This window comes from Austrofundulus limnaeus, unplaced genomic scaffold, assembly GCF_001266775.1.
Source record: "Austrofundulus limnaeus strain Quisiro unplaced genomic scaffold, Austrofundulus_limnaeus-1.0 Scaffold11, whole genome shotgun sequence".
Taxonomy (NCBI): Eukaryota; Metazoa; Chordata; class Actinopteri; order Cyprinodontiformes; family Rivulidae; genus Austrofundulus; species Austrofundulus limnaeus.
The window spans coordinates 4,713,900-4,732,240 of record NW_013952413.1 but is presented as its reverse complement, the minus strand read 5'-3'; the positions used below and the strand labels follow the sequence as shown (position 1 = coordinate 4,732,240).

Here is an 18,341-nt window from a genome sequence, read left to right as displayed (position 1 = left end):
GTGCATGTATTTAAAGAGACCGCACCAAAACAGCCTGCTCTGAGGCGCAACTCAGAACAGGGGTAAAGCAAGGAAAGCCAAGGAGTCTGTGGAGCAACAAAACCGAGGAATTAAGACCAAAGCGTTGCAGTTTTATTTTAAATAGACCATAAGTGAATGATTTAGACGTGAAAAAGAAGGATTTAAAAGCATGATATGATACCTTTAAAGGAGACACGCCATCCTTTTAAATCCTTCTTTTTCACATTTAAATCATTCAGTTGGGTCTATATAACGTGGAACTGTTATGCCTGAATTCACCCTTATTCTGAGGTGTGTCTCTGGTCAACTCATTTTGAGGCTGTCTCTTTAGATCCAAACAAGGTGCATCACACCCCGCACCCCCTCCAGCTTCCAGAGCAGTCCATTCTAGTTTGATAAAGGGGTTTACAACTATATAGCCATGAAGAAACTTTTTATTTACCAAGTGATTAAAAGGTGTCAACAATGGAAGACTTGTCCATGTTGGAGCCCGAGTCTGACCCACAGCCGGAGGAGAATAAAGACAATGAGATTGTAGTTGGTCAGTCCAGACCTTATTTAGCAATTCCATCGCAAAGAATTTGATGTAATAGATCAGAAAACACCATTAAAAACAGAGAAAACTGAAATTGTTAAAAAAAATATTACCCAAACAGAATATAAAGATATCTATGCAGCACCAGGAGACATTAAGTTCAAATTTTCTGCACTCCTAGAGACTCCAAGTACACAATAAAGTGTGTTTAACAACTAAAAAGGTGGATTTTGCATATGTCCCCTTTAAAGATTTCCAATTAACTGAGCTTCTTTAAATGTGCGAGGCAGCTTCAAGAACTGAGGGGAAAATGTTTGCTTTGTTACCTTCTGATTCAAACTCAAGTTGCATGAAACTTTTAGATTTGCTTGTTTCATACAGGTTGAATGAAGAATCGTTGCCAAATCATCTCCTGCAGAACCTTCCTGATTTGGATGGTTTTGTCTGTGACATATGTGCACTTTGAAATCCCCACATCTTTACACCCACATACCAAAACAATAGTTATATCATTTATAAACGCTACGGTGATCTCAGCTCTCTGCTCCAAGAAAAATTGAGTATCAACTTTAGGTCAGCTGCTAAGATATTTTCCAGTTGGATGAAAAGGATAAATCAATGGGACAAATGGGAGGAAGCGGTACATTTTTATTTTCTTCTTCTTCTTCTTCTTCTTTTTTGAATGGATACATGTGTGATTTACTTTGAGGGGGTGGGACAGATGGCTCTGAGGAAGTGTGGGACTGCTGATGCGGCAGATGGGAATGTTTTCATTTGGTTGCACAGAATTCCACAGAGATCTAAGACACGGATGCAGCCAAAATAATGTAAAGAGGAGGAATGTGAAACAGAATCCGTCAGCTTCAACTAGAGCAGTCTCATTTTGTTTGTCTTTGTAGAACATACTGTGGCTCGTCAACTACACTTATACCTTCAGAGCTGCGGGGGGTCCTGGTGAGGATCAGTGCTGGTTGGCTGCCAAGCATTTAGTGAGCCTGTGTCACTGACCTGAGAGGAAACAATCAGCGGAGAAGGTCTCAAAACACTGAAGCTGGACTTATTGAAGAATTGAGAAGATAAAATAGGAATAAAAACCAGTAAACAACACCCTGGAAGATAAAGTCACAAAATTCTGATGCAAAACGGCGTTGCCACCTCCGTGTGGCATCACATGCCGCTAAAGGCAACAGGAACGTGGGTGGAGGAGGAGACGGAGAGAGAAAAAAAAGGCTGAGAAAGGCATGAGTAAACAGGAAGAACAAACAGCACATTAAAGATGAGAAGAGCAGTTTAACATGGAAAAGAAAAGTACAGCCAAAAAAAAAAAAAAAAGTGAGAGAGCCACAGCTTAAACAAAAGCGGAGAAAGTTGGGTCAAATCTGAACCAGATGCTTATAGGTGGATCCACGAGGGGAACGAGCGAGTCAGCTCATGCGCACACTCACACGCACACGCACACTTCATGTTTGCATGCTGTGAGCCAGAGTGAAGCACATAACTTTTTGATTTGTCACCAAAAGGAAGTTGTGTCCGAGTTTAATTTAACTGGGCAGTGTCCATTTTTTTCTTCCTCAGTTATTTATGTCTTTTTTGATGAAATATTACCAACCATGTGTGTTTAGTTTCATGCAGCTTATGATGCATGTCGTGTAATAATGTATGAAATACGTTGCAGGTTACTAGAGCAACAATAAATTAGACCTTTCCTCCCTTTGTTCGTCCCTCTGCTGGTCTTTTTGGTTTCATTTAATCCTCAAGTCAACCCAACTCTCTGTTCTCTGTGCTTTCATTTGTGCCACAAATGGAACTTTTACAATCCTGATAGTCTCTTCCAATCCAATAAGTATAGACAAATGTGACAAATGCGTGACACCGGAAAAGTTTAAGGACATAGCTAGGCAACATAAAGGAGGATCTCTCACATATTCTGTTTTTCTTTCTTTTCTTTATTCACGTTCCGTTATATCAGTTGAATTCTTTTGTTTTCTTTGAGACGAACAGGGCTTGGCGACGCCGAGTTAAATCCTGTATTGTGACTGAATGACAAGCATCCACCTGTGAAGTTTCTTTTTAGAGGATGGGAACTGAACTTGGACATGCTAACGTCCAACGCAGGGATTTCTTTGATTAGCTGTAAATTATACACAATGGCAGAGTGTGTTTTACTACAAAAATGCACACACAGCCACACAAAATTTTATAATATTTATACCGCACAGTATACCATTACAAAAAAGGCTTTTGTCTAAATATATTCAAATCAATGATTCTTTCCACCTGCAAGTCTTGAACTTATACATATGCGTGTTATGTCACTCTGCTGCACCATATGCTTAATGCAAGTTAAACCCCTTTTGCTTAATGTGAGATAAACCCCACATGCTGAACAGCTTTATGCATGTATGGATATATATGAGGAGCTCTTGAGGTTTAATGTGTGGCAGTTTTCAATTCCATAAATGCATTTCTCATATTATTCACAGACATAAAATCTACAAAATCAGTCACAACAAAAATAAGGGCTGAACTGGGAGGGGGCAAAAAAAATCTGTTTCTCACTATAAAAATAATGTCCGGATAAAGATTACAGCCCAAAAACAATATGAAGCCAATTTGCTTTGTTGTTTTGATTTGAGTTTCAACAGACCTTGGCACGATTTTCACCAACTCCTCACCAAAAAGACTGACCTCAGAGCAGATGAAGGACCGCACTGAAACACTGTTTATAATAAACTATTAAACAACACTAGAGAGCTGTGAGAAAGTTCAATTTGGGCTTTATTTTTCAYTCAGGCCCTCAGGCAAACACTTTCGCATTTGCCACAAATCACTGAAAAAGCTCATTTAAAAAGTTGTTTTGGTCATTTCGATTTTATTACTAGAATTGATTAGAGTTTCTGGTCTGACAATAAAGAGCAAAGGCTGGAACTTTTGAAGTGTCTGTTGCTGGATTTGCAATCACCACGAAATACTCATTTGTGCTCGTTTCACATGCAGCTGAGATTTTATTTTCAGCATCAGAAGATGGAGTAGCTAATAGTTCTGCATGGTTTGACACTAACAGCCTGTTTATATAGAACTAAGGAATAGGGGTGTAAGAAAATATCGATCCACTGAAATATCGCGATATTTCATTTCCCGATACTGTATCGATATTCTAAAGCCCTGTATCGATTTTTAATTAAGGTTTAAAATGTCAACCTTCTTGCCAAACGTTCATTTTTATGTTGTAGTTCAGCCTCTGACCACTAGTTGGCAGCAGTGAGCCAGCCATTTGGCTACTCTACCTCTTGAGCACCAGAGAGTAAGGGTAGCATTAGCATTGTAAGTAAACATTAGCTTTTCTTTTTTCTTTTTTTTCCCAGTAAGAGGTTTTTATTTAATAGAATTTTGGGACAAAAAAAATCGCAATATATTGGCTTGCTTACAGTATCGCAATATATCGGGATATATCATATCGTGACCCCTCTGTTATGATATGTATCGTATCGCCAAATTCTTGCCAACACACAGCCCTACTAAGGAGCAATTCTTTATATTTTAAGGTTATTAGTAATATAGCACACGTTGAGAATGAGATGCCATTCCRCAGCAGTGTGTGACCAAGCTGCAGCCAGAGGAGATGGCAAGCTGTTGTGGCTGTGTATGGTTCTTCCACATGCTACTGAGGCACCTGTTTGGTAAATGGATATATTGGTAAACCGCCAATGTGTTTTGTTTTTTCAGACTTCAGTCATACAGCTCTATAAACTCTGCTGCTCAACCCACAAATGTATTTTACTTACAAATGTGGCATCATTTAGGAGGAAATAAACAGACTTTAATGTGAGGTTAGGTCAAGAAGTATTGTCATAACCGAAATAATTAAATCAAAGTCAAGATGACTCTAAAATGGTATGCATTGCAGCAACAGTTAATAATTCCCTGCTGCCTGAACTGTGGAAGTCACATCTGTTATTATATATTAATAAATGTTTTAAATATATTGAAATATTATTAACTCTGTAAGGTACAGAATAGCATATGGTCAATTATGTGCATCAAAAATGAGTACAGTAGCCATTAAATAAAAAAAGACACTGTTGCTTTTTCTTTTCATAAAGTGAAAATGGCTCACATTTTCCCACACAGGACACCACTGTGACCACGACTTGGATGGGTCTTAAAATAATCCAGGCTCGGGCGGGTTAAAGGTCAGATGGAGACTGATGGAAAAATAAAAGCAGTACAACAATCCAACAAGCGTGGGAATCCTCTGGTGTGAAATGTGTCAAATTAATTTTTACGACGCAGCATCCTGCAGTCAGTAGAGCGAGGAAACGCTCTTGTGGTTCTTGGTGTCAGAAGCTGATGGTGTGTGAGCTTTAATAGGTTGTGTTGGCTTTCTGTTTGATTTAATCAGCGATAATCCTATTTCATATACGGGTTCTACGCGGAGTCCCCCGGCATCACGTGCTGCAGAGTGGCAGAAAATCTGCTGCTCTGTGGATTCAGAGGGATTGTCCACGTGCTGCAGTGGTGCCGTCTCGTGAACGTGCCATATGAGCACACTGGCTCAGAAATAAAGTTGACGGCATAATTAGCATGAATCTTAGTGAATTATTTTGTTTATTCTTTTAAAATGTGTATTAGTCCTGTTTTAGCTCATAGTCAGACCCTGTACAGTGGCAGATTTATAAAGAATAAAATAATTACTCCTGAAGGAATGCACATCACCACCATAGATGATAGCGTTTTAAACAACCATGTGGTCGGTCAGTGCTGTAAGTATGACTCTCTGCAATTACCACATAGCATTTTAGCTTAATGTAGGACTGAGTTACAGTCATTTTTAATCCCCCTGGAGCACCAAATCTATACCCCTCTGCTCTAACAGTTTTTCATGCTCCTGACATACCACTTGTTTTAGATGAAGCACTCCACCAAGCCCTCTTATTTTACAGACACAGCAAGAACTGAAATATTTACGTGACTCGTGAGGGGGTGAGAAACACAGTATGTTTCATGGTACAACATGCTCTGCGTCGCCTTTTTATGAAACCTGCAGGTCAGAAGAGTTTAAGAGTTCAGGAAAAAGGGTCGCTTCCAAAGGGAAAAATGGATTTTGCACTCTCAAAATATTCACAGCAGTCTGATCTTTTAAAGCAGGGGTGCCCAAACTTTTTACCCCGAGACGGCCAAAATGAAAATCTATCCAAGGAATGCGGGCCAAATGCTATAATACAATACAAGAAATAAAAATACTTTAAGTAAAATCATTTTATTTATTTATTTTAATGATTAAGCTAGCAGCAGGTGCAGTGGCCCAAAGTTTGACTACGTTCAGGCATCAAAGGCTCATGAGACATTTCATAAATCCATGAAATATGAGTATTTGTGATCTTATAAAAATGTCTAAATGTCTTGTTACTTGTATTTCATGTTTAATTTTAATATAATTCAAAGATAAAGTAAGCATGAGTGAAGATCTGCTCTACAGCTCCTTATATAATCATTGAGCCAATGGATGGAGTGGCTGTAAATACAGTGTTTCTATATGGACTGTCCAGAGTTACAACCTAATAACCAGGGCAACTACTGCCGGGTCATGTCAAATTACTTGGTGAGCCAATTTTGGCCCAAGGGTCTCACTTTGGGGACCTTGAAAACAGATTAACATAACACTATTTAACTAACTTTTAACTAGTTCAGCTTTAAAATCTTCTAAACAATCTGATGGGACTGTAAACAGCAAATTCAGTGCTTTAATTTTGTAATCCGTTGCAGGTCCTTCTGTGAATGGTTGCATGCAGCCCAGATTTTTTGTGGCATCGTTACACTAACAATAAAATTCCCGTTAAAGGTGGTGCCAAACACACAACAGGCGACAAAAGACTGGATCTAACCACAAGCAGAAGAAAAAACAACAACAACATAAAAGCTTGGAGACAGGCGCGGCTGGTCACTCCACCTAAAAAACATTGTATTCCAATAAATAATGTAAATTACTGAATTACTTAGAGCAAAACAACACACAGCAAGCTGCTTTTTAATTTTGTCAGTTTTTAAAGAAATTTATTCATTCACAGTTTTTTAATCATTTTCACCTATGGGTCTGTACAGATCATGGATCAGCTTCCTCAGTAGATTTATTATTTTATTTCGTACTTTGCCCTAATGGCAGTGATCGAAAATTCAGGAAGCTCCAACAGAGTCTGATTGGGGTGTAAAATATTTTTGCCCTACCAACATGTTCTGCTATTGATTATTTAATTTTTAGTTCAGAAAGCTGTGTCTGTTTTATTTGTACAGTTAAAATGTAAGAAATACTCCCGTTTTCTGGTGGAGGTGGATGTGGGTGATTTAATTATTAGATCGGATTGTTTTCATGAGACACAACCTCGATCTGCCAGAGGCAGAAAAAATGTGACATCTTTGTGCAAATAAATTAAAAATAGAAAGAAAATAAAGAAATATTAAGTAATCTATAGTCTTTTTTGTCAAGGAAAATATAACACTACTTGTATAATTTAAGTAGTTAAGTGATTCAGGAAATGAATCTGCCCCACTAATATGAATGCTCAGGAGCCACCACTGCATGGAGATTTACCATTATTCAAACTATGATCATTTATTACTCAGCAGTAACTGAAATAAAGTTCCAGTGAGAAATAAACTTTTCAACCGGCAGCAGAAAAACCAGCCCATTACTGCAGCCTATGTTAGGCTAGAATACTGCTGAGCTGCAGCTAATCAAATACACTCACCAGCCACTTTATTATGTACACCTGTCCAACTGCTCATTAACACAAATGTTAAATCAGCCAATCACATGGCAGCAACTCAACGCATTTAGGCATAAAGACATGGACAAGACGATCTGCTGCAGTTCTAGCCTGGCCCTTGCCTTCCTACGCAGTTCCGCTCAATTCTAGTTTCCCTTCACTGCTCCGTCTGGGATTTCTCCCATTGACAAGGATTTCGCTGGCAGATTTTTAGCCGGGCCAATCAAAGAACAGAACGCCAATTTTCTGCGCAGTGTCTGCTTGTAGTTTATTTTACCTGGGCCAATCAGCAAACAGAAGGAGGAGTTTTGAACGACGTCAATTTTCTGCGCAGTGTCTGCTAGTTATTTTAGCATGCGGCAGTGGAGGAAGTGAATGAAGCCAGTCTGTGTTGACAAGGTTTCCAAATTAAAATACATTTGTCTGAGAAAGCAGCAGCTCTCAATTACAGTCGTCTCGTTCAGCTCGGTATATTTCTCCTCTCAGTAGGGTTATTTACAGCACACGCAATTTCCGGTTAGCTTCTTAGCTTAGCCTCAGTCACAGCGACAACACACACATGCTTCAGCAGAGGCCACGCCTCCTGCAAGAATCACTTCTCTATGCATCAAGTCCAGACCCTTGTACGAAGCAAAGTGAAGGACAGGGTCTGGTTTAAAGCAGGCTACTGCAGTTCAAACCCAGCATCAGAACTGTGAAGAAAGGTGATTTAAGTGACTTTGAACGTGGCATGGTTGTTGGTGCCAGGCGAGCTGGTCTGAGTATTTCACAAACTGCTGATCTACTGGGATTTTCACCCACAACCATCTATAGGGTTTACAGAGAATGGTCCAATAAAGTGAAAATGTCCAGTGAGCGGCAGTTCTGTGGGCGGAAATGCCTTGTTGATGCCAGAGKTCAGAGGAGAATGGGCAGACTGGTTCAAGCTGATAGAACAGCAACAGTAACTCAAATAGCCACTCGTTACAACCGAGGTCTGCAGAAGAACATCTCTGAACACACAACACATCAAACCTTGAGGAGAAGGAGCTCCAGCAGCAGAAGACCACACCAGGTGCCACTCCTGTCAACTAAAAACAGGAAACTAAGGCTACAATTCGCACAGGCTCACCAAAACTGGACAACAGAAGAGTGGAAAAACATTGCCTGGTCTGATGAGTCTGGATTTCAGCTGCAACATTAAGATGGTAGGATCAAAATTTGATGTCAACAACATGAAAGCATGGATCCATCCTGCCTTGTATCAACGGTTCAGGCTGCTGGTGGTGGTGCAATGGTGTGGGGGATATTTTCCTGGCACACTTTGAGCTCATTACTGAGCATCATGTCAACGCCACAGCCTACCTGAGTATTGTTGCTGACCATGTCCATCCCTTTATGACCACAGTGTACCATCTTCTGATGGCTTCTTCCAGCAGGATAACACACCATGTCATAAAGCGTGAATCATCTCAGACTGGTTTCTTGAACACGACAAATGAGTTCACCGTACTTGAATGGCCTCCACAGTCATCAGATCTCAGTTCAATAGAGCATCTTTGGGATGTGGTGGAACGGGAGATTTGCATCATGGATGTGCAGCCGACAAATCTGCRGCAACTGTGTGATGCCATCATGTCAATATGGACCAGACTCTCTGAGGAATGTTTCCAGTACCTTGTTTAATCTATGCCACGAAGGATTAAGGCAGTTCTGAATGCAAAAGTGGGTCCAACCCAGTACTAGCAAGGTGTACCTAATAAAGTGGCCAGTGAGTTCCATCCATCCATCCATCCATTCATTATCTATACACACTTATTCCTTTTTGGGTCACGCAGGTCACTGGTGCCCATATCCAGATGTCACAGTGCGAGGGGCGGGGTTCACCCTGGACAGGTCGCAAGTCCATCACTGGGCTGGTGAGTGTATATTATAATTTAAGCAACCCAGTATGAGTGTCATTGTGCACCTTTCATGCCAAAAATTTAAATAAACACAATCTTATAGTTACAGTTGCTTTGTATAAAACTTGGGGGGGGGGGGAAAGCGTGAACAATTTCATGCTATAATGTGAGATCTATTACAGTTGAGAAGATACTTTGGGAATGATTCTCAGCTGCTACTACTTCAAATTTTAGCTCAATTTCTACAAAACAGACTGTGTTTTAATAATTGATCAGCTGCCATCTTGAATTGGTTTGACTGTAAATCCGGTGAATACTTTAAGTTTCATTAAAATACAGCCGTTCATGAGATTTTTTGCTGACAGACAAGTTAACACAGACAAAAAAAATTTACCTGCCTTTTAACAGCAATAAACAAAAATGCAAGATCACCAGGGCTTGTGGATTCAAAGAAGTATCTTTTACAGTTAAAACACTTTGATCATGAAAGTCTGTTTGATCAGAGTGTGAGCATTAAATGTATAAATCCCCATCTTCTCTCTGGATGTGTGGGACTAAATCAGACATTAATATATTGTCTGACCTTTCTATACTGCCAAAAGAACATGGAGTAAAACCCCAAGATTAAGGCAAAACTGTGAGCAATTTGCTCACAATTTTAAGGTGTTTGATATAAGTTATGTTAGTGCTAAGCTGTCCAGAGAAATTACAACAAAATGCTTAAGCAGAGTAATTTACTGTGTGTCTTTAGCATAACAGAAAGAGGCTTTATTATAAATAAAGAACCTTTATGTGTGTACACCATTACAGGAAAATGACTACAGGGCAGTGGGACAGTCTGCGCACGTCTGCTGTGTCCATGGGTGCATTAGCAAAAGTGGTAGGAAACGAGTATCATGACATTATCAACCTAATGTGAGTGGTTTGGAATCTGTCTAAATGTTTTGACAAGCCACTGGCGTCGCAGACAGAATTTCATTTAGTTGAAGTTCAAAGGTTCACCACGACTCCAAAAGACGTCAGAAACAGCAGCAGACAGCCAGACAAGGTCTTTTTGGTGTACACATAAAGGCTGAAAAGTTCATCAGTGTCAGAATACGTCAATATTTGCAAGCATTTTAATCCCTTCTCTCAGCTACTGTGCACTCCAAGACGTTCGTACGCCACGCCGTTTAGCTTTCGAATAACAAAACCCAGCTCTGCCTGCTGGCACATGCTGAAAACAGCTGTGAGAGTGTGTTTGTACTGAAAAGGACAAATATGAATCTCTCTCTCTCTCTCTTGCTCCATTTCTGAGTGTGACAAATGGATAGGTAACTTCCATGTCTGACAAAACAACTGGTCATTCTGGGCAGCAGTACACTGACAGTCTTGCCCCCAATTAGAGAACGCGGCAGGATGAACATTTACACATTTCACAGGCAAATGACCAACTGGAATTCATCATCACAGACAGGCGATGTGATGATAGGTGTAAAAGGAGGATTAGAGGTGGTGGTGATGATGATGATGAAGCAGGTAGGGAATAAATAGCCAGACAGTAAAAAGAAATCAGGGCACCAGACAGACATCTAAAGCAATAAAAGGCACTTTAATCTGCCAATAAATTGAGATGTGCTATTAAAGTAATGTAGGAGATCTTATGTAAGAGGAGCTAAAAAGCTTCTCCCCCACCTCACACTGTACTCTCAAACCTTTTACAAATCCAGTTCAATAATATTCACTTCAACGAACTGATCATTCTTGAACCATCATGGTTTTATCATCATGTTTTATATTTTTAATAACATGCATGACCTAAACATAAACAATGGATTTACACTCACTGACAAAAACATTATTCACTCAGTTGGAGTGGTGGAAATGAAATGAAAGTGCACATGTCGAAAGGACATGAGACTAATGATTACAGGATCAGATGAATAACAGAGTTAGCAGGACAGGGATACTGCTGGTCTAATGTCTGTAGGGCGTGGTGTCTCCCCAGCCCAGATTCTGTTTAGAGTCATACAACTGTTGGATCGGACGCTCAAGATCTAGCATAATGGGTTTGAGCTGATCGTCCACACGACTGACAGGAAAGACTGGACAACTGGGTTGCTCACGTTCCTCACTATACTGGTGCTAGGCCTGTCGCAATAAGAAATAAATCAATTATTCGCACAATAAATTTAATTTAGATCAACAGATTAAAACAAGGTCAATAATTTTCATTTGCCTGCTTGTTTGTTTTCTTCATTTTTCCCTCTTTTCTACTCCTTAGCATCAGGTATTTTAAAAAGGTGTATGGTTTCGTAACCAAGGGTTCACCAATTGCATTTTTTTTTTTTTTTTGGCTGATCACTGATTTTTAAAAATTCTGACCAGCCGATTCAGATTTTGGCCGATACCGATATTTTAAATAACAGACACTGTTMGGTGTTATAAGGTCATAATTCACCTTCAATGTTCCAACCTTATTTTATTGAAAGACACTGAACAATACTCTTGAAACAATATAAACTTGTTTAAAACTAACTGGAGTTTAGGTAGTGCTCTCAGCAGAGCAAAAAGGGACAGAGGCTGATTTTCAGACCTTTATGGAGGTTTAAGTACCAGTCGATCTCTGTTCTCCCAAAATTAATGAAATCGGTGAACCTACTCGTAACCTGTGAACCATGAGAGCCCCGTAAACAGGCATTAGGCCAGAAGAGCGCCTTCAGTTTTCCCGATGCCTTTGGAAAACCTTCATTCAGCTAACGACGTCTGAGGACGCAGTCAGGGCACTGTGCCCTGTTTCTTCCACTATGTAAACTTCTGTGAACTTTRTAAGGGGTGTGCAGGTGACCACATATATTTTATGAAGCCAGAGGATGACACAGGCAGAATAAAATGTGCCTGCTTGGATACAGGAAGTAGGTAGTGATGTTACAGCGTCAGTAGCTGCTGTTGTGTGTTGCTTTCACAAACTCAGGTCATGGTCCATCTGTAATTTTACATAAATTTAGTAAACTTCCATTTAAAATGATCTCAGAACAATATCTTTGTTCATTGCAATCATTTCTTTGACAATTTATCCGTCTGTCCATCCATTTTCTTCCACTTATCTAGGGTCAGGTCGCTGGGGCAGCAGCCTAAGCAGAGAGAGCCAGACTTCCCTCTGCCCAGCCACTTGGACCAGCTCATCCAGGGGAATCCCAAGGTGTTCCCAAGCAGCTGAGAAACATAGTCCCTCCAGGGTGTCCTGGGTCTTCCTCTGGGCCTCCTCCCAGTGGGACGTGCCTGGAACACCTCACCAGGGAGGCGTTCAGGAGGCATCCTAACCAGATGCCCGAGCCACCTCAACTGGCTCCTCTCGATGTGGAGGAGCAGCGGCTCTACTCTGAATCCCTCCCAGATGACTGAGCTTCTCACCCTATCTCAAACCCCAGATTTACACTACATGCGACTCCGCTCCACTGCGGTGAGCTGTTCGCAGCTGTTCATTTGCAGCCCAATTTATACAGCCTCTGCTCCACTGCGGTGCGATACACAGTGGAGGGAGGGTGTGTAGGAAGGAGATCACACGATAAATCCAGTGATAAATATGGAAGTCCGAGCAAAAAATAATTAATTCTGTAAAAGATTAACTCCAAACACAGCTGAAAACATTGATATAAAAGCTTTTGATACTGTATCTATGGTTGAAACTGTATCGCTGTCGTCTTTTTGAAACTTATGATTTCAAAATAAAATCCACGTGTATCGTGTGTGTACACATATGCTTGATGCTATATGTTGCCATCAGCTTCCCACACAGAAAGATACATTCTGACAGCATTTGTGAAGAAATATATCCATATGTTTATTAACACAGCTGCAATTTCAACAAAATTTTGGTGTCTTATTTTGAAAATACAGATGTTGTGCTCATTCTTTTTCCTGTTGGTGTGACGTAATCTTTAAAAATTGACTCCGGCACAGCTCCAGCATCGGGAAGAAATAGGATCGGATCCACTTTTGCTGGATTGCTGTCCGCTCACTGCYGCCGTGCACAGCCAGTGTAAATACTCTCATTGATTAATGGGTGCGTATTTGCTGCGGAGGTCGGACCAGAGCGGAGCGGAGCCGGACCACATGTAGTGTAAATTAGGGGTAAGGGAGAGTCCAGACACCCTGCAGTGGAAACTCATTTCGGCCACTTGTATCCGCAATCTCGTTCTTTCGKTCACTACTCAAAGCTCGTGACCATAGATGAGGGTAGGAACGTAGGCTGACCGATAAACCGAGAGCTTCTCCTTCTGGYTCAGCTCTCGCTTCACCATGACAGACCAGTACAGCGCCCGCATCACTGCAGACGCAGCACCAATCCGCCTGTCGATCTCTCGCTCCACTCTTCCCTCATTCGTGCACAAGACCCCGAGATACTTTAACTCCTCCCCACCCGGAGGCGGCACGCTACCCTTTTCTGGCTCAAGACCATGGTCTCGGATTTGGAGGCACTGATCCTCATCCCGGCCGCTTCACACTTGGCTGTGAACCACTCCAGTATCCCCTCAACACCTTAGCTCCTAGAAATTCTGCCCATAAAAGTTATGAACAGAATCGGTGATAAAGGGCAACCTTGGCGGAGTCCAACTCTCACCGGAAATGAGATTGACTTACTACWGGCTAGGGCTGCGCAGTAWATGCGGTAGATGATAGAAATGGTATGAAGTTGGCCTAAGGTAGAAATTTACCCTCTGCCGTCATATCGTCATTACGTCATCGGACCTGGGTCAACAGGGCTGTGAGTGCAGAGACAACTGAGCAGGAGGAGTTCGAAATATAATGAAGAAATTCTAGCGTTTTAAAACACATATAGAGAGGATAAATCCTCAAAATATCCCCCTCCCGCTGTAGAAAAGTTACGTCGTGTTGCAGGATCATAATCTCTTCCTCCCTCTCCTCCTCTCCTCTCCTCTCCTCTCGCTGCATGTCACACAGAGCAAATCTTTAACAACTGTACCTTTTCCACACCCAATTGTCGGAGAAAAACTTGTTTTTTTAAAGTATTGTTACTCACAGAGATGATTTAAAAAAAAGACATGGACATTCGTTCAGTAATAAATCCATCTTGCTAATGTAAAGTTGGCTTCTGCTCTGATGATGAAGATGATCGCGCAGCAGCTGATAGGCAGAAGCTCATTGTTTGGCAGGCAGATATTAAAGCAAAAATGCTGGGTTTGATTAAGATTACAGTTCTCTGCAAAATAAATGCTCTAAAAATTACATTATCTTTACTTTTTATGATAATTTTCTACCGCGATATATACTGTTACTGTAAAGGGGTGCCAGTTTATACCGTGATATGAATTTGAGGTCATACCGCCCAGCCCCACTACCGGCAATGCGGACCAAGCTCTGGCACCAGTCATACAGGGACCTAACAGCCCATATCAAAGGGCTTGGTACCCCATACTCCCGGAGTACCCCCCACAGGAGTCCCCGAGGGACAAGGTCGAACACCTTGTAAAAAGTCCAATATCTGTGTTCAGATGGCAGTGGCAGATGCAAGCTTTTAGGTCTTTTCCAACGCCTTTTTTCAGTGTGGCGACACCTCAGGACATCCCCAGGGCACCATGCCGTTCTTTGGGTTTGCTGAGATTTAACAGACATTTCTCTGAATGAGCTTTTGCTTTCAAATACACTAGAAAGGCCTACTAGTCAATCAGAATCAGGGTGGGGGCGGGCTTCGAGTCTTAGCAAAACCTCAGTCCAGCAGTGAGCGTGCACGAAGCATGAACCACGATTTTTATGAAGCCCGAAGAAGACACAAAGAATAAACTGTGCTGGTTTGGATAGAGGAGTTGGGTATATTTTCCAGCTTCACTAAGTGATGACACAATCCGTAACTTGTTTTGTGGACTAACATTTTTTGTTGTTGTTCTTGAGGTGGAAGCAACAAACAAAAGGTTTTTAGACCCAAAAGTGCTGGTCACAATGAAACAATTTCCCCTACACAGACACCCACTCTCCTCTTTCATTCTTAAATTTTCTGTCCTCTTTTCTTTTTTTTTCCAGCTCTCTAGCTAACTGTTACTAAGCAACAGCTCACACCCACCCATGTGCATAAGAATAGTTCAGTCAATGAAATATATTTATGTAAGATGGAAAAGGATCAAGCAAAACCTTATATAATTGCCATTAAGGAGGTTTTTTATGTGTATTGTGATGAAAGGGAACAAAAAAGCAGTTGCGTATGTTGAGCTCACTTCCTGTTCTTCTCATAATGTTGTGTTCTGGTCAAATTGCTATGAGATTATCGTGGTATTTTAAACAATATTTGCCTCATAAATGCAGCCGTGTTCACCAAATTGAAGAAAATTGAAGGGGGAGTAAACATCTGCAAAAAAAAATAATAATAATAAACTGCCTCAAGGACATCAGAGTACAGAGGGTGGTTTATAAGAATGGATGCTGCAGGTGACCACTGAATAATAGGTTGGGCAGAAGAACAAAGAGAGAACAAGAGACGGAAACAAAGAGATGTTTGCCGTGAAAACACAATCAAATATTCTTTCATGTTCTCTCAGTCATGCATACCCAACTACAGAGCCGGTACAAGCTGAGACCTGCAGAGCGAGGGCATGTGCAGCTCGTTTAGCTCTGCCAGACGGAGGACAGACAGGACTGGTTCTCTGCTGCTCYACCAGTTCCTGTTTGTCCAAAATGACACAACAAAAACGAGGGGAAGGCAGCTGGGTCAAAAAAAACAACAACTGATTTCTACCTGCTTGGGTCATGCAACATTTACGACAGATTTGTTGCCTCTTTTGGAAGAAAAAAAGAAAAATTGGGAGATTTTATGCTTTTAAAAGAGAGTCACTTCATAATTATATCTGTTGAAACCATCTAACACCCTTTATGCTCCACAGTGATGTTAGTATTGTRATTACACTCTTGGTGTAACATTCAGTGTTTTCTTACAGGCAATATTTTCAGAGAAATGTGAATTTTCAGCACGCTGTCACTGAAACCTAAAGTAAAACAGTGATCYGATTACACCATGTTTTGTTTTTTTTACAAGAGGCACTTTCAGCAAGCCCTGTGGTCTAATCTTCAAATGATCTTTGTGCTCTACGATCTAAACCAGACTAACATGTTGTTCCAAATGTTTAAATAGTGATGTAAAGAGAATACAGGGAACTGTGACCCTTCAACAAACCTTAGCTAATAAACAACTGCATGAGATCAAAACCAAAATATAAAGTCTTGGAATTTTAATGGCTTCATATTTTATTACAATTAAAAGGCCTAGAAGTTACCTAAAGTAATATCCTCTGTCTTGCATGTCAGAGTTTTGGATCAACAGATATTTAGAAACGACAGCCTTTTTTGGTCGTTTTCAATATCACAAAGTGTCACACTTCGAATATGTGTTGTTAATGACTCTCAGCTACAAACACACCAAATTTTAGCAAAATAGCTATAAAACTGACTGAATTTTAGGCTTATTTCGTGTTTTCTAAGCTCGGTTGGCTGTGGCGGCAATAAGGGGTATAAATCACCAGCTTTTAATCACAATATGAAATTATATTTATATACTGTCTATATATATTTTTTGATGACAACATGATGTTTCTCGATATCACAAAGTTTATATGTGTCCTGTGTTTAACTGATATAATCGATGTGGACTGATGTATTGTTATAACCGTAGAGGCCATCTTGAATTGGGTAGACTCCAAAAGTTAATCAGTAACTTATTTCATGAAAGTTTTATTAAAATGCGTCTTAGTGGTTCATGAGGTATTTTGCCAACAGACAAATGCATAAAATATGATCAACGACATTATGGCCCACATTGTCCCTTTCGATGCAGGGGATAATTATGGCATTTTCTCCCCTTATGACCCAGAAGAACAGCTTGTCTATYGTGGAAATTTTCCAAACGACAATCGTTATAAGAAGAAAGTTGAGCATCAGAGGAAAAAAGGGGGGAGGTGAATGAAAGAGTTCTGCTGCTCCTTCTCTTTCCGACCTTTTATCCGTGCCATCCATCACCACTGAAGGGAGATTTCAAGCAGCAGAGTGCATGTCTGCCTCTCTGACTTTATGTTCTCCCCGTCAGCTGGCTCAGTCTGTGGGCACCGACACAAACATKGCGTGTGAAATATAAAGAAAGGAGGGGGAAACGTCTATGCGAGGTAAAGAAAGCATAAACAAACAAACAGGGAAACAAAAACTGAAAATTAACTTTTGTCTCCCCAGCTCCCACAGCTGTGAGGGTTGGTACACGGACAGAGCGAGCTCCTTCAGAGGGTGGACAAGAGGCCAGACAGCTGGATCTGAGCCCAGTATATAAGCTCTGCTCCTTCACCTGCTGCCTTTCAGCCAGCATGGCCACCACTGCTGCCACATCTATGAGCTGAAAAGCTTCACCCTCCAACACTGCTTTAGCCTTCACACATTCACTCATGAATGAGTCCCACATGGTGTTAATGCATAGTATCAAAACAGTGGGGGGAGCATTATTTTCCATTTAAATTTAAATATTTGGGTAAAATATCCTCACTGTGTCCATATTTTCTTATATACTGAGCTCATTTGCAAGCCACATCCAAAAGGACCATCAGGTGATTTTCCAACAAATGTGTTACAGCTTTATAAAAAGTGTTACAAAAAAATGTATAATGATGATCAAAAAAAAAAACACGTTATGTCCGAAAATCAGTGCAAGAAAATGGAAGGAGCTGACAAATGGGCAGAGAAACGCCATCTTCCTGATTAACATGTGCGACTCAGACATAATAAATCACAACATCCTTCCATTTTTCATGCTGATGTCACTACAAATTCATCATKAGCCAAGTCTGCAGCTGTGTATTACAAAATAAACAAATAAAAAAAAAACATGCAAAAGAAGGTGTGCCTTTTTTTGGCGCACCGCTGTGGGATGTTGTGTGAGATGAGCAGTCTTACCTGAATCTGGGTGAATCTTTTATACATTCTTCAAAGTCTACCGTCATTTTTGTGTTTTTGCTCGTGTATTCCCACGTCAGTCTACAAATGTCATTGCCCGCGGCGAGACGTCGCTTGAACCGAGGTGATGGTGACTGGTATCCGTTTGACGCGCAGCGGTGTGTCGCCCTTCTCCCGGTGGCACGGTGACACAAAATGCGCGGCAGGCGAATTACT

The 18,341-nt window shown here is 40.9% G+C and overlaps 1 protein-coding gene across 4 annotated transcripts in view; it reads right to left on the bottom strand.

Moving 5' to 3' along the window:
* acap3b (ArfGAP with coiled-coil, ankyrin repeat and PH domains 3b) overlaps positions 1–18,341 on the bottom strand; it is a 79,521-nt gene extending 61,180 nt beyond the window's left edge. For 3 of the 4 annotated variants that reach the window (XM_014002130.1, XM_014002129.1, XM_014002131.1), the window contains exon 1: positions 18,126–18,340. In XM_014002130.1, coding sequence (XP_013857584.1) covers positions 18,126–18,172 — 47 coding nt within the window. In that variant the 5' untranslated portion in view covers positions 18,173–18,340. Of the gene's footprint in view, positions 1–18,125 lie in introns of all 4 variants that reach the window. The other variant, XM_014002128.1, reaches the window with a different exon arrangement.